The 16,634-nt window shown below is 42.3% G+C and overlaps 1 protein-coding gene across 1 annotated transcript in view; it reads right to left on the reverse strand.

Moving 5' to 3' along the window:
* Positions 1-14,559, reverse strand: part of GREB1 (growth regulating estrogen receptor binding 1) — a 209,532-nt gene extending 194,973 nt beyond the window's left edge. Inside the window, 2 exon segments of the mRNA XM_030195152.1 lie at positions 252-280; positions 14,417-14,559. Of these exon segments, the coding sequence (XP_030051012.1) occupies positions 252-280; positions 14,417-14,559 (172 nt within the window).
* Between the last annotated feature and the right edge of the window lie 2,075 nt (positions 14,560-16,634).

A 16,634-nucleotide genomic window follows, 5' to 3' on the forward strand; every position in this document is an offset into this window, starting at 1 on the left:
TGAACCTTTTTCACATGTAAAACTTTGTAAATGTACATCTTGAACACATTGCCTTTAAATCTCACCCTTTCAAGAAGTCTATCCTTGGAATCTCTAGTTTGTTTCAGAGGCAATAGAGAGTGAACAAGACTTGCCCAGCTTCCCTGGTTTTCAGCCCACTGCTGTAGAGCTGCCAAGTTACCCAGCTCCAGGACAGAGATTTTTTGGCCAGTCCTATTTTTGAACTTATCCCAAATCAGTGCTCTTTTTACAGACCCTGATACCACCACTGAAATAAGCACTTCAGGTCCTATAATGTACCAAAATAGGGTTGCAGAAATCCAGGACTGCCTCAAAATTTCCCTCCCAGAACTGGGTAACATTTCAGCTCTCCAGCTCTAACTATTAAGCATGTGCTTGAATAGGCCTCATGCTCACTCACAAACTATAATGTTATACCCACAGCTAAGCTGTGTACATTTTGCTGCTACTTCTGGAGAGGTGAAATGATGGTGAGGGATGTGGTCCCTGGCAGTAGGGGGAGGGGGCACAAATATATGTTTGTCTAGGGAGCCAAACTAAGACAGTTTGTGAGACTATCAGGCTCATTTTCGAAAGAGATGGACATCCAAAAAGTGACATAAATCGGCACTTGGACATCCATCTCACAGAGATGTTCAAATCGGTATAATCAAAACCCGATTTTGGACGTCTTTCTCGGAAGTCCATTGCAAGGCCGTCCAAATCTCAAGGGGGCGTATCGGAGGCGTGTTTGAGGCGGGACTTGAGCGCTTCTAAGACTTGAACGTCTTTGAGCTATAATGGAACAAAGCAAAGACGCCAGGACTAGGCCGTTTTCACCCAGACCTGTTTTTATCACGAATAAGGTACAAAAAGGAGCCTAAAATGACCAGATGACACTGGAGGGAATCGAGGATGAACCCCCGTTACTCCCCCAGTGGTCACTAACCCCCTCCCACCCTCAAAAAACATGATTACAAATATTTTGTGCCAGTCTCAGATGTCATACTCATGTCCATGACAGCTCATGCAGGTCCCTGGAGTAGTTTAGTAGTTGGTGCAGTGCACTTCAGACAGGTGGACCCAGGCCCATACCCCCTCTACCTGTTACATTTGTGGAGGAAACAGCGAGCCCTCCAAAACCCACCAGAAACCCTCTGTACCCACATCTAGGTGCCCCCTTCACCCGTAAGGGCTATGGTAGTGGTGTACAACTGGGGGGTAGTGTGTTTTGGGGGCTCAACACACAAGGTAAGGGAGCTGTGTACCTGGGAGCATTTTATGAAGTCCACTGCAGTGCCCCCTAGGGTGCCCGATTGCTGTCCTGGCATGTCAGGGGGACCAGTCTACTAAAAATGCTGGCTCCTCCCACGTCCAAATGGCTTGACTTTGGACATTTTAGACTTGGACATCTTTGCGTTCGAAAATGGCCGAAAATTAAAGCCGTCCAAATTCAAGGACATCTATGGTATTTTCGAACACAAAGATGGGCGTCCATCTTTTTTCGAAAATGACCTTTTCCCCGCCTCCGAATGTGGATGTTTTACAAAGACGTCCAAATTCCAACTTAGACATTTCTTTCAAAATGCCCCCCCCCTATATGTCCCTTCTCCCCCCTCCCTCCAAATTTATCAGTGCTCTTCTGCCACCTCTTCCTGCTGCTGTTGTGCTACCTCTTTAGGCTCATATAGCCCAGTGCCCTCACCATTTCTGCTCTGTGTATAACTCTGAAGAATAGATTTCGGAAAGGTGATGGGTTTTTTTCAAATCAACACAGAAGTCAAAAGGAGAAGTGGCAAATGTTATAGGAGACTCTTAGAAAGAGACCAAGATGTGACACTGTTCAGCATAAACAGTGAGCACATTGACCTTAGTTAAGGGTACCAATTACACAAATGTTTAGCACATCTACTGAATCCCCTGCTATAAATATTACCACACACCACTGCTTATAAATCTAGGCAAATGTATGGAAAGATCAAATTTATAAGCATAAGTACATAAGTAATGCCACACTGGGAAAAAACCAAGGGTCCATCAAGCCCAGCATCCTGTCCACGACAGCGGCCAATCCAGGCCAAGGGCACCTGGCAAGCTTACCAAACGTACAAACATTCTATACATGTTATTCCCGGAATTGTGGATTTTTCCCCAAGTCCATTTAGTAGCGGTTTATGGACTTGTCCTTTAGGAAACCGTCTAACCCCCTTTTAAACTCTGCCAACTCAGCAGGCTCAATGTGGCTTACAGGTTCCAGAGAGAAGAGTACCAACTCCAGGAATATAGAGTGGAAAATAGAGTAACAGTAGGTGCAAGGAAGCTGATAAGGTTCCAGAAAAGAGAATACAACTCTGGGACAAATATATAGTAGCATATAGAGAGAAGTAATCCCAATGAGGCAGATAAGTCTCCGGGGAGGGGACTACAGCTTCTAGTGAGCAATACAGAGTAGGATAAAGGTAGGAGTACACTTAAATATAACTGGGGTGGTAAAATTCATACAGTTTGAAGTAATAGGATTATGTGGAAAGGGTATTGTTCATTTCTTAGTTTGATAGATGTGATGCATTGTTCATGAATTAGTTCGGGTCTGCTGGGTAGGCTTTCCGGAAGAGGTAAGTAGTGCACTGGTCCCCCTGACATGCCAGGACACCAACCAGGCACCCTAGGGGGTACTACAGTGGACTTCATAAATTGCTCCCAGGTACATAGCTCCCTTGCCTTGTATGCTGAGCCCCCCAACCCTCCCCCCAAACCCACTACCCCCAACTGTACACCACTACCTTAGTCCTTACGGGTGAAGGGGGGCTCCTAGATGTGGGTACAGTGGGTTTGTGGTGGGTTTTGGAGGGCTGCTGTTTCCTCCACAAATGTAACAGGTGGGGGGGTCCTGGGTCCACCTGCCTGAAGTGCACTGCACCCACTAAAACTGCTCCAGGGACCTGTATACTGCTGTGATGGACCTCAGTGTGACATCTGAGGCTGGCATAGAGGCTGGCACAAAATATTTTGAAAGATATTTTTTGAGGGTGGGAGGGGATTAGTAACCACTGTGGGAGTAAGGGGAGGTCATCCCCAATTCTCTCCGGTGGTCATCTGGTCATTTCGGGCACCTTTTTGTGCCTTGGTCGTTAGAAAAACACGACCGGGTAAAGTCGTCCAAGTGTTGTCAGGGATGTCCTTGTTTTTTTTGATACGCCCCCTTGAACTTTGGCCATCCCTGCGATGGAAAGCAGTTGGGGACATCCAAAATCGGCTTTCGATTATAGTGATTTGGCCGACCCTGTGAGAAAGACACCCATCTTCCGATTTATGTTGAAAGATGGGCGTCCTTCTCTTTTGAAAATGAGCCCAATAGGTACCTTTCAATGGGAGAATAGTCCAATTTAGTAGACGTAATGTTCAACTCCCTGCAAGCGCCCACAAAGTTGGTTCCACAATCGGAACAGATCTGCTTAGCTGGATCTCTGATGGAGAGGAATCTTCGTAAGGCACTAATAAAACGTGAAGTGTCCACTGACTCAATAACTTCAATGTGAACTGCTCGGATACTCATGCATGTAAAAATCACAGCCAAACATTTACTGTTAGACGCTCCACCTCCTCTGCATCATGTCACAACTAACCACGGTTATAAAAACAATGCCATACTGGGACAGACCGAAGGTCCATCAAACCCAGTATCCTGTTTCCAACAGTGGCCAATCCAGGTCACAGGTACCTGGCAAGATCCCAGAAAAGTAAAACAGATTTTCTGCTGCTTATCCTAAGCAGTGCATTTTCCCAAGTCCATCTTAATAATGGCTTATGGACTTTTCTTTTAGCAAATTATCCAAACCTTTTTTAAACACTGCTAAGCTAACTGCTTTTGCCACATTCTCTGGCAACGAATTCCAGAGTTTAATTACACATTGAGTGAAGAAATATTTTTTAAGATTTGTTTTAAATTTACTTCTAATTTTAGCATGTGCTAGAAATGCTAGTGCACCTTAGTAAACAGGGCCCTAATAGTGAAAACTACCAGGGAAATGGTGGAACTCCTTACTACCCAAAATAAGAAATACGTAGGAATATGCTAAATTCCACAAAATCCTCAAATCGTTCCTATTCAAACAAACCTTCACAAAGAACAATCATATCTCAAACAACTAATTATTATCTGAATTGGGTATTACTCTATTTACCATTAACTTTCTCTTTGCTTCATGTACAATTTCTAATTCATAATAGATTTTCTAAATGTTAAGCATCCATAGCTATCCCAGTATGTTTATGATACTGTATTGTAAAATTGGATTCTTACAACAAATTACTTTCTTATGTATTATTCTCTGTTAAGTATCCTATACTGTTTATTGTAAGCCACATTGAACTCAAACTTGTTTGGGATAATGTGGGATATAAATGTCACAAATAAATAAATAAAGGATTAACTTTATATAAGTAACTGCTTTCACTGTTTCTACAATGGCAGAACTCCAAGATATGATGACTTTCAAGCTATAAAGAAAACTGATCTAAAAAAGGAGAGCTTTAAGGTCTGAAGGTTTCCCGTAAGAATAATGCCGTTTATTATTTATCTAGATAGTACTAATCAAAAAGGTATTTCATTCTTTATATTCCCACTAATGTAGCTAATCCTTATAGTGAAAAAGAAATCTCATTAAAATAGTTATTTTAATAAGAAATCACTAATATTATACCAGAAAGTCTAACATCCTAAAATGGGTCTTGAATGATAATTAATAACAGGATGACGTAAGCTGTGTACAGATTCTTCACTTAATACAATTTCAAATGGATGTGAAATTGTATAACTCTGACCTTGAATATCTATAGATATACTGCAGGCAGTTCTAGGTTGTTGTTTGAATCTGACTGAGTATTTAGAAAAGGTTTTGCTCCCTTATGTTTCTGTAGATCATTTCAATTCAGCATGTCATAACTGATGGATAGTGTAAATATTTTTATCTTTGCTGTCCGAGGACATTTTTCTCATTCTGTTATTAGTTTCTTCTTAATTTTCTTTTGTCAGAATTTTCCTTATCATTTCATTTTTCATCTTATTTTCCTTCAGCTCTTTCCAAGATTTGAGGACTTTCTCCAGATTCTAGCTCAGTGCTGTAGAACTTTATAATATGAAGGTTTCACTAAAAACATGTTTTAAATAAATGTAATTTTGGACTAAGATCTTAACTCCTCTGCAGATCAATGTAATGATTTAACAGTGTTTTAATACAATTATTAATTAAAAAAAGAAAAAATATGAAGACGAGCTTAGGAAAAGGTTTCCATTATTAAGACAGCAATGAGGGTAAGAACAAAAGAATAAAAAAGGGGGGGGAGCGACCACTGATGTTCCAACTCAGGGATATTTATTGATAAAACATAACACAATACAAACAGTTTTTGTATTGTGTTATGATTTATCAATAAATATCCCTAAGTTAGAACATCAGTGGTCGCGCCCCTTTTTTTCTTTTTGTTCTTTTGTTCTTGTTTTTACAAAAGGGGACCCTTCTGCTTTTGTTTTTTAGCAATGAGGGTAATCCATATAGTGAAAACAAACTAGTCATTAGTCAGCCAGCAGTTGTTAGCATTTTTTTTTAAGTGTTGACCGTGGCTAGCTAAATTAGGCCTAGATATTCAATGCCAGGCCATGTTTAGGCACCAGAATATCTGAGTATGACTGGACACATCTTGGCAGCTGGATCTAATGTGGGTCCCAGCTGATATTTGCTGGGTACTACATAAGGGGATATCAGGATCCCTCCAATATGACCCAATCCCCCCTCCTGACCCCCTGCATCAGTTAAGCATCTGCCCCACATGATCCGATCTGCATTCTCAACCTCCCCAAAACAGTCAAGGAACTCTCCCCACATCACCCAATCCCCCCCAACCAAAGATACACCCCCCCCCCCCCATGTCCCAGTAGGCTCCTCCAGACCCACCTATCTCTGGTGATCCAGCAGTTACAGTGGGCAGGAGCAAGCCTCACTCACTTCTGCTCCAGTGGCAAAATGGATACATATAAAGTATCACATATCAAGTAAAATGAGTTTATCTTGTTGGGCAGGGTGGCTGGATGGACTGTACAGGTCTTTATCTGCTGTCACTTACTATGTTACATGTTCCTGTTTTGCGAAACAGAAAGTTACAACAGAAGGCAGGAGTTGGCAGAGGAGAGAGGGCCCTAGAGCAGGCCTATGGGGGATCTTCTTTGCGACTCCATAAGGTAGAGAGAGAACCTCCTTGAGCGAGACACAGCATAGAGTGAAGGGAGGGAAGACTGAAGGAAAGAAGAAAGTAAGACAGGAAGAGATGCCATACACGCAGTAAAAAGTTTTGCTCCCGCAGTAAATGCGGTAATTTTTTTTTTAATGTGGATTACCACAAGTCCCCATCCCCATGTCAAGCTCTAACTGTGACAAACATTAAGTACTGTTATACTGAATGATCTTGACATACATAAAAGTACCATGATAGAGAACAATAATAATGTCCCATTAACAGGACAAGTACATCCAGTAAGCTGAAATAATACATTTTGTCTTTACCACAGCCAGTAAACAGTATTGATCATTATAATTAGATGGTAATGAGAGACATAAAAGCAAGTTTAAAGCACTCATACTCAATTATATATTTTCAATAGAAGTTGGTAGTTTCTCTTCAATGAAATCCGCAAGATCAGTAGGATTTACAAAATATTTAGTAGAGTTGCTTAACATGACTCTTAATTGAGTGGGGTAGAACATACTATATTTTGCTCCAAGGGCCTTCAGCTGCAGACGGTAGGTTAATAGTTTTTACACTGTTTAATGTGTGCTTACTCAAATCAGGTACGAACAATACTGTATTTCCTTGATATTTAACCGAGGCTTTGATTTTTGCATGCTGCATGATCTCCAGAATATGACCAAATCTCAAAAGTTTTAGGATACATACAACATGGTCATGGATATTTACCACATGGCGCCACTTGGGAAGAAATTCTGTGCACTCTTTCTATTTCCAATTCTCTGTTACATTTCAGTTCCAAGACTGAAGGTAAGAAACTTTCAAAGAATTTCACAGCATCGCTTCCCTTCACAACCCTCACAGGTAAACCGAGCACTCTGATATTATTGTGTCTGAGAAAACTAAAAAGGTATGGGATAAGAAGCAATGTCCTTCTGTGGATTAGGAATTGGTTATTGGACAGAAAACAGAGCGTAGGATTAAATGGCCATTTTTCTCAGTGGAGGAGAGTGAATAGTGGGATGCCGTAAGGATCTGTACTGGGACCGATGTTATTTAACATATTTATAAATGATCAGGAAAACAAAACGACGAGTGAGGTGATTAAGTTTGCAGATGATACAAAACTATTCAAAGCTGTCAAAACATGTGGGGATTGTGAAAAATTTCAGGAAGACCTTAGGAAACTTTTTGAATCTTATTTCTGTCTAGACATGTTACAGCAGCTCCCCAGGCAGACCTGGGCTGGGGATGCTGCACAGGTAGTATTCACTTCCCTAGGAGTGGGAGTGGGGAGGCAGAAGGAAATTTCAGCCACTGTGCAATGTAGACATGTGGGGTCCTTTATTTCAGGGTTCAGGAAGGAGGCTAGGTGCATGGATCCCAGCAAATGAATACAACTGCAATAACTGGGCTCAGTGAATTGAGAGGAAGATACAAATTAGTGAAAAAATCACAGGGGAAGCTGAAAATGATGGCTCATAGTGACAAATCCTAAGTCTGGTTCAGATAGAGCTGAAAGCCTAAAATAAGCAGAAGAAAAATCCCCATTCCCCCCTCAAGAATTGTGTTTAATAAGATTGCTAACACACAAAAATAAAACTCTGACTAATCTTGCAGTGATCTAATTTGCTTTTAAAACATTTATTTTGAAATATAGTTATTAATCGTAAAATGTAAACAGTGTATAAATTCTTCATTTAATGCATTTTCAAATGGATGTGAAATTGCATGACTCTGACCTTGAATATCTACAGATACTCTGCTGTCAATTTTAGTTTATTGTCTGAACCTCACGGAGCATGTTTTAAAAGGTTGTATTTATTTATAACTGTTCTCTGAGTAGCTTGCTCATATTTCTGCAGATGAGACCAATTTAGCATAATTGACGAGAGTGCTAAAACAAAATGTAGATACATCACAAAACAACAGACAATTCTGTGATACGTGAACAAAATGAAATTCAGGAGAGCGCAGAAGCCTTAGTAGTAGTTCTCAGCATTTGTGTTGGGGTACAGAGTTATGCCCTGGGAAAGACCTGGGTGTAAACACTCACCATAATTTCAGACAATCACCAGAAACACAGAGTATGCCAACGCAGTTTCTCAGTCCCAAAGAAAAACCCCAAATGAAACCACATTTGGGTGCTGTTCATAACAGGTACAAAAATCCACATGGATCTTTGGCAGCATCAAGCTCTGTGCCTTTGGCAGAATATATTTTCTGTACTGATTTACACAACATACTCCACTCCGCCCACTCTCCGCTGCTGGTAGCCTAGCATGATCTTCCCGTGTGGACCTGTGTCCTGACTTTATTGGACATTCCTCCAATTGCTGCCCTAGCCCCTCCATTTTGTCCGTACACCCTCTAGGCTACAATGCAAGAGGGAGAAGGGGAAGGGATGAAGCAGGGAGTGCACAACAGCAGTAGATGGCAAAGAAAATCCTGACTTCTCCTCCTATCCTGTTCATTAAACCCCTCTCCCCTCCACGGGAGATTGCTCCAGACCCTAGATGTACGAGCAACAGAGATTTGGTATTCAGCTGACTTCAGAAAAGACTAAAGCCACCCGGAGGCTCCAGTCAGCTGAGAATGACTTGTAGTGAGGGAAAAGGAGTGAAGGCCAAACAAGGTGAGGGAAAATGGGTATGAATGCTTGAGAGAAGTAGTGCAAACCTCTATGAATGTTGGAGGAAAGGTGAAGGAGTGCATGAATGCTTGGGGAAGGGGGCCACATGATGCTAACATAATATTAAGCACCATTATTCCTGCCAACCAGGGGCAGGGAAAGTTCTAGAAATAAAGTAGGATCATGTAAAGAGGAAGGACAAGATAGAGCATACCAAGAGTAATAGGGGTATATGGGGAGAGACCAATTCTACAACAAGGAGTGAATAGAGAGAGGGATAGAAAGAAAGGATGAGGCAAGAGGAGAAGAACCCAGATGGAGAGAGAGAGAGGGAGGGAGGAAGGACTGGGGCCTGAGACAGAGATGATCTGGAATACAGGGAAAGAGAGAGGAGAAAGGACCCTGAATAAAAGGACAGGATGATGGAGAGGGAAACAAGAAGGATGGAAGGAGAGAGAGAGATGACCAGATACTGTGGAAAGGGAGATGAAGAAATAACTTAGGAACAAGGGAAAGAGGGGACCAGGAATAGTGAAAAAGATCCAAGTGCAGAAGGCACAGAGAAGGAGAGGGAAGTTTAGACCAGAGGAAAAGCAAGAAAGAATACTGAATTAGCAACTGGGAGAGGGGACCCAGGATGAAGGGTGATAGAACAGGATATAAGGTGGATGAAGAGAGAGAGAGAAAGAAAGAGAGAGAGAGGGAGAGAGAACCTTTGACAAGAAAGAGAGAAGGGGGTAGGGGATGAGAGAGAAAGGAGGACCCTGGATTTGTGAAAAGTATGGAAAAGTACAAGAAGTTATTTATGAACTTATTCATTACTTCAGACATGGCCCCACTCCTCTTTATTCCCCCCCCCCCCCCCCCCCGCATCCTGAAGGGTGTCGAGTGGTCTCGCACTGCTTCCAGGTGTCGGTCCTCCTACGGCAAAAATGCATACATGCTGGAAGTCCTGCATTGTATTTCCAGCGGCGGGAGTTGTCAGGGGACACCTTCCTGTGACATCTAAAGCAGAGCGGGTGAGCGGGATTCTGCTCTGACACCTTTGCAAAAAGTCTTCAGCCTTGTCTCTGAGTTCCTACCTTGTTCCGGTTCCTGCCTTGCCGAGTCCTAGCCCTGCCTTGCCTTCGACCCAGCCTTGCTGAGTTTTCTGCCAAGCCCCAGCCCTGACTTGTCTCTAAGTTCCTGCCAAGCTCCAGGCCTGCCTTGTCTCTGAGTTCCTATCAAGCTCCTGCCCTGCCTTGTCTCTGAGTTCCTGCCATACTCCAGCCCTGCTCTGCCTCCAGACTTTGCCTTGTCTTGGACCCAGCAAGTCTTGCCTTGCCTTGGACTCCTGTTCCTGCTCCGACTAGCCCTGTCTTGCCTAGACCTTGCCTTGCTTTGCCTTTAGCATTTAGTCCTAGTCTTTTCTGTCTTGCTCGTTACCTTGCATGTCTGGACCCGGTTTTAGTCTAGATCTTTGTCTTGCCTTCTCCTGTTTGGGTTCCAGTTCCAGCCCCGCTGCCTTGCTTTCCCTTGCCTCATCTGGATTCGGTCCCTGTCTCATCTGTCTTGCTTTGTCCAGCTGTGTCTTGCCTAGTCTAGCCTTGCCTTGCCTAGTGTTGTCTAGTTTTAGCCTTATCTAGTCCTGCTTTGCCCTGCCTAGACTTGTCCTGTCTAGTCTTGCCTTGCCCAGTCTTGCCTTGTGGCACAAGGCTGGGATCACCTTTCTTTGTGCCAGCCCAGGAGACTTGTCTACTGCAGTCGGGATCCGGCTGTGACCCAAGGGCTCACTGTCCTGTGTTCGTGACATGAATTGCATATGGAAAGTGATTACCCGAGGTTCAGGAGACTACTAAAAATATAGGCCGATATTCAGCCCACAGCGCTAAGTGGTTTCTAAGCCGGTCACACCCACATATATATGAATTTCTTTGGTAAAATATTAAGGAACTAATTATCCAAGCACGAGTAGCACATAATAGTACAATGAGAGCTTACACAATTAATTTTAAACATATTAGGGGGAGATTCTATATATATGGCACCTAAAAAATCAGTGCCGACTAAGCATATTCTATAATCGGTGCCGATTATAGAATAAGCTTAATTGATATTTCAGAGCCAAAATCTGTGTGCATCCATTTACACCAACTAAAACATAGCGTAAATCATGGCGCATAAATTTAGGGACACTGGGCCATTTTCTATAACTAGGCACCTAAATTTTAGAATGCCCAAAAAACACCCATTTCCCCACCCATAACCATGACCCTTTTTGCCTGTGCACTTTAGAAGTTCGGCACATACAGAATATGCTTAGCGAGTTGTAAAACCTAAATTATAATCATTGCCAATTAGTGCTCATTATTGCTTGTTAAGTGCTGATATCAGCGTTCATTAGCTTGTTAAGCCAATTAAGTTATGTGTGCAGTAGCGTACCAAGGGGGGGGGCGGTCCGCTCCGGGTGCACGCCGCTGGGGGGGTGCCACGCGCCTGTTGGCTGAGTCCGTTCGTTCCGTCCCTGCTGCTCCCTCTGCGCGAAACAGGTTACTTCCTGTTCCGGGGCAGAGGGAGCAGCAGGGAGGGAACGAGCGGACTCAGCCAACAGGCGCGCAGCACCTCCCCCCCCCCACAGCAGGTAAAAATGCACCCGGAGGGGGGCGAGAGGGTGTAATTTCACCAGTGGGGGGGTAATTTCACCGGTGGATGGGGGGCTGCGCTGCACCCGGGGGGAGGGGGAGGGTGTAATTTCACCGGTGGGGGGGTAATTTCGCTGGTGGAGGGGCTGCGCTGCACCCGGGGGGGGCACATCGGCGATCCGCCCCGGGTGTCAGGCAGCCTATGAACGCCACTGTATGTGTGGTGTTATAAAATCCACGCCGATTTTGGTGCCTAAATCTAAGCATGCTATATAGAATCCGGGGGATTATGCTAATCTTTTATCTTAATTTTAAGATATTTCTATAAGAGTATCAATGTTTTCAGATTTCCCTTATTTCCAATTTATTAATTCAATGCTGACACATCATGTAATTAAATATACATGATTTATTTAAAACAAATATCACAATTACATCTCAATGACAATATTGATAATTTTTTTTGTTACATTTGAACCCCACGCTTTCCCACTCATGGCAGGCTCAATGCTGCTTACATGGGGCAGTGGAGGGTTAAGTGACTTGCCCAGAGTCACAAGGAGCTGCCTGTGCCTGAAGTGGGAATCAAACTCACTTCCTCAGTTCCCCAGGACCAAAGTCCACTCCTAATATTATTAGGAATTTTGTTTTATTTCTGGTCATTTCCACATTTCATTTACATACTATCACTTTATTAATGATAAGTTAATCATTGTTTTTGTATTTATTACAGACTGATTTGATTATTAATTGTTATAAGAAAAAAAAGCTATAATGATTTATTTGTTTAACGCTCTTTTCATTGTCTTAAAACATTGATTTCAGAGTGTCATATGTCAGTGCAGTATGGTGAGGTGTATTTGTACTTTTAGGTTCAATTATCAAAGTTTATCTATGAATGTAATGGTTATATGATGTGATGCCTCTAATGCAGGTCTAAGCCGAAATGTGGCTGAGCCAGATGATGTTCCTTTTCAGTTAATAATTTTATCTTCAATTAAATTATCACCACACTGCCATCATATGCAACTTTTATTTCAGTGCCTATGTCTGTTTTATAATTCCCACCTTAAGTATTTCCCTTATCCCTTAATTGTCCTGTTTGTCTGTCCTGATTAGATTGTAAGCTCTTTCGAGAAGGGACTCTCTCTTCATGTTCAAGTGTACAGCGCTGCATACGTCTAGTAGCGCTATAGAAAAGAAAAGTACTAGTAGCTTGTTCCAGTTACTGCACACTAACTGATTAGTGCGTCCATAACGCGAGAGCCCTTAGTACTTTCAAAATAGGAGGTGGTAAGTGCTCCTCTGTCAATTTTTTTCAGGTTACGTGCGCTAATGTGAACATTAGTGCATGACCTGAAAGAGAAATACTAGAAACTGCCCTATTTCCTGGGTGCACTAAAAATGGGCTTAGTGCATGGAAAAGTCCCGCGTTAGCATGTGCTAAATCCATTTACTAGACTACCCCTAAGCTCCATTTTATATTATTGTAAATTGTTTGTTCAGTTATTCTGTAAATAAAATCACTGGACAGTAAGAAGCTGGTCTGAGGATGTTTGTTGTCGAATTGGAGTTAATGTTTTCCTGTCAACCATAACTACACAGCTACACATGCAGTGAGGACAGAATAGTAAGTTGGGGGTCCTTGTACAAAGGTGTGCTAAAAACGCTAGTGCACCTTTGTAAAAGGACCCCTCAATATTCAATTTTTTTAAGGAAATATAGCATTAAAAAGCAGTACAGTTGCTTTTTTTCCTTCCAATATATCTTTAAAATAAAATAATCTGGGGGTCTTTTACAAAGGAGTGCTAGCGGTTTTAGTGCATGCTAATGGTTAGCGCGTGCTAAACGCTAGAGTCTAACATAAGTACATAAGTGTTGCCATACTGGGACAGACCAAAAGCTCATCAACCCCTGAGGAGTAGCCTAGTGACTACTACAGCAGACTTTGATCCTGGGGAACTGGATTCAATTCACACTGCAGCTCCTTGTGACTCTGGGCAAGTCACTTAATCCTCCATTGCCCCAGGTACAAATAAGTATCTGTATATAATACATAAACCGCTTTGAGCATAGTTGCAAAAACCACAGAAAGGCTGTATATCAAGTCCCATTCCCCTTCCAACAGTGCCCAATCCAGGTTACAAGTACCTGGCAAAATCCCAAAACAGTACAATACATTTTATGCTGCTTATCCTAGAACAAAGCATTGGAATTTCCCCAAGTCCATCTTAATAATGGCTTATGGACTATTCTTTTAAGAAGCTATCCAAACCTTTGTTAAATCCCACTAAGCTAACTGCTTTTACCACATTCTCTAGCAACAAATTCCAGAGTTTAATTACATGTTGTACAGGTCTTTATCTGCCATCATCTACTATGTTGAGTGAAGAAATATTTTCTCCAATTTGTTTTAAATTTAGCTTCATTGCAAGCCCCCTAGTCCTAGTATTTTTGGAAAGAGTAAACAAGCGAATCACATCTACCCTTTCCACTCCACTCATTATTTTATAGACCTCTATCATATCTCCTCTCAGCCATCTTTTCTCCAACCTGAAGAGCCTTAGCCGCTTTAGCTTTTCTTCATAGGGAAGTTATCCCATCCATTTTATCATTTTCATCACCTTTCTCTGTACGTTTTCCAATACCACTATATTTTTATGACATTCTAAAAACGCTAGCAAGCCTTTGTAAAAGAATCTATTTTTTAGCAAAATTATAAATGAGCTTCAAATTAAAAATTATTTTAGCATAATTATAAATTATAAATCAGCTTCAAACATAACTTTTTGGTACCTTAAATATTTAGAGGAGACCAAATAAGTCTTCACTCCTCCATCTCCTCTTCCCCTTTTTTTCAATGTGTACTGTTTTACATCTTAACAATATAAGTCCCAATCTCTTACCTTCTTGTGAAGACAGCTGTTGCTCAGCTTCCAGATACAGCTGGGAGAAGACTGGCCTAGGAACCAAGTTGTTTGAACGAAGGGAAGCCTCAATTGAATTATGCAAAACTTCTTCAAAGCGTGTTGTCTTCAACTGGCCAGCATAAGAATTTCCCATCTTTCCAAAAATAGGAGGGAAAAAGTGAAACAGAATTTGTGGGGGCTGGGGTTAAACACATTCATTTTTCTTAAAAACTGTGTATAACAGTCACAAACTCAAAGGGGAATGTTTACTAGGCAGTGCACATTAAACACAAGCACGCTTTCCTTCCTTCATTCCTATTGAGATGATTGTAATTCTTCCTTTTCTTGTTTGGCTGTATAATAAATTTTCTAATAAACCTAAACTAAGACCCTTTCCAATAGATAGGGATCAGAAGGGGGGGTCTTAGTTTTAGGGGGGTGGTGGTAAAATTCTTGTGCTAGCTGCTTAGCATTAGTCTGCAGGTGTGACCAGAGTGGGGCAGAGGAGTGGCCATCAGTGACAGCTAGCGCGCACAGGTCATGACTGCACACTAGGGGGTCCTTTTACAAAGGCGTGCTGAAAAATGGCTTGTGATAGTGAAGGCGCAGGTTTTGGGCGTGCCAATCCATTTTTTAGCGCTTGTAAAGAAAGGCCCTTTTTTGCCAAAAATGGATGTGCATCAAAATTAAAATTACCACACGTCCATTTTGGGTCTGAGCCAAATGCCACGGCGCGCGTCCGTAACGCATGCCCGAAAATAAAAAAATATTTTTCAGACGCGCTTATCGGATGCTCACCAAAAATGAAAGTATCGCAAGAGCCACGCAGTAGTCGGGTGGTAACTCCATTTTGGCGCGCACTGAGTGCACGTAGACGTTTACACGGCTTAGTAAAAGGGCCCCTAGCTGTCACAACTGCCAATAGTGGTGCTGCAAATACTGCCACCAAAAGAGGAAGTGGTAGCTGCAGAAGAGTTATGGGCAATCTGATAGCACAGCTATACTGGGCCGCTCCTCCTTTTCAGTTTCAGCACCACTTCATCCAGTGGCCTCCATCTGTCCCCTTGCAATGCAAAAAACAGAAGAAACCAGTCTTCGTAAAAAACGCAAACAGAAACAAAACAGCGAAGATGACTCAAAAAATGAGGAAGACGAAGCTTCAAGTGAAATTCCAATTAAAAACAAATTTATTGTTGATGGACAAAATAAAATAAAAACTAATATTAAGAGTAATAAAAGATAAAGTTAGAGGGTAAGTCGGTGAGGGAGACTCAACACAGCTGCATTTCAGCCTAACTGGCCTGCATCAGGAGTCTTTTGTTTTGTTACACTTGTACCCTGTGCTTTCCCACTCATGGCAGGCTCAATGTGGCTTACATATTGTATACAGGTACTTATTTGTACCTGGGGCAATGGAGGGTTAAGTGACTTGCCCAGAGTCACAAGGAGCTGCCTGTGCCTAAAGTGGGAATTGAACTCAGTTCCTCAGGACCAAAGTCCACCACCCTAACCACTAGGCCACTCCTCCATTCTGTGGAGAATTGACTTCCTGAACCTATACGTCTAGCTCCATCTCTACCTGTTTTCAAATCCATGCTGAAAACCCACCTTTTCACTGCTGCTTTTGGCTCCTAGCCTCTACTCATTTGCCCTCCCATGTTTCTTCCTTCCTTCTCACCCAGTACTTCCCTCATCTGTAACTGTCTTGTCTGCCTGTATTATTTAGATTAAGCTCTTTTGAGCAGGGACTGTCTCTTTGTGTCAAGTGTTCAGCGCTGTGTGCGACTGGTAGCGCTATACAAATGCTAATAATAAGAAGAAGAAACCTCACTTCGTATGTCACACCATTTAATGTGGCAAATCTTGATTTCGTCTCTTGAAGAATGGTCTTGTAGTTGAACTACAGCGTCTCTGATCGACTTCTTAAAATTATAGGCTTAATATGAAATCACTGGTGAAATTTTAAGGGTCAGGATAATCATCTTTAAAAAGAAGCGAATACCTGAAAGACATGCAGAAAGTATGTCTTCCTCATTTTTTGAGTCATCTCCATCTGTCCCCCCAATTGTGACACCTCACCTGACACCCCCCCCCCAAAAGACCACGTCCCTCCCCAAATATCAAGACACCCCCTATGCTAACCCCCCAAAACCATGACATCCCCCCCATCTGATCCCTATTAATTTAGTTTATTAGAAAATGTATTATACAGCCAGGTTTACAATAGTA

Source organism: Microcaecilia unicolor, chromosome 3, assembly GCF_901765095.1.
Source record: "Microcaecilia unicolor chromosome 3, aMicUni1.1, whole genome shotgun sequence".
Classification (NCBI taxonomy): domain Eukaryota; kingdom Metazoa; phylum Chordata; class Amphibia; order Gymnophiona; family Siphonopidae; genus Microcaecilia; species Microcaecilia unicolor.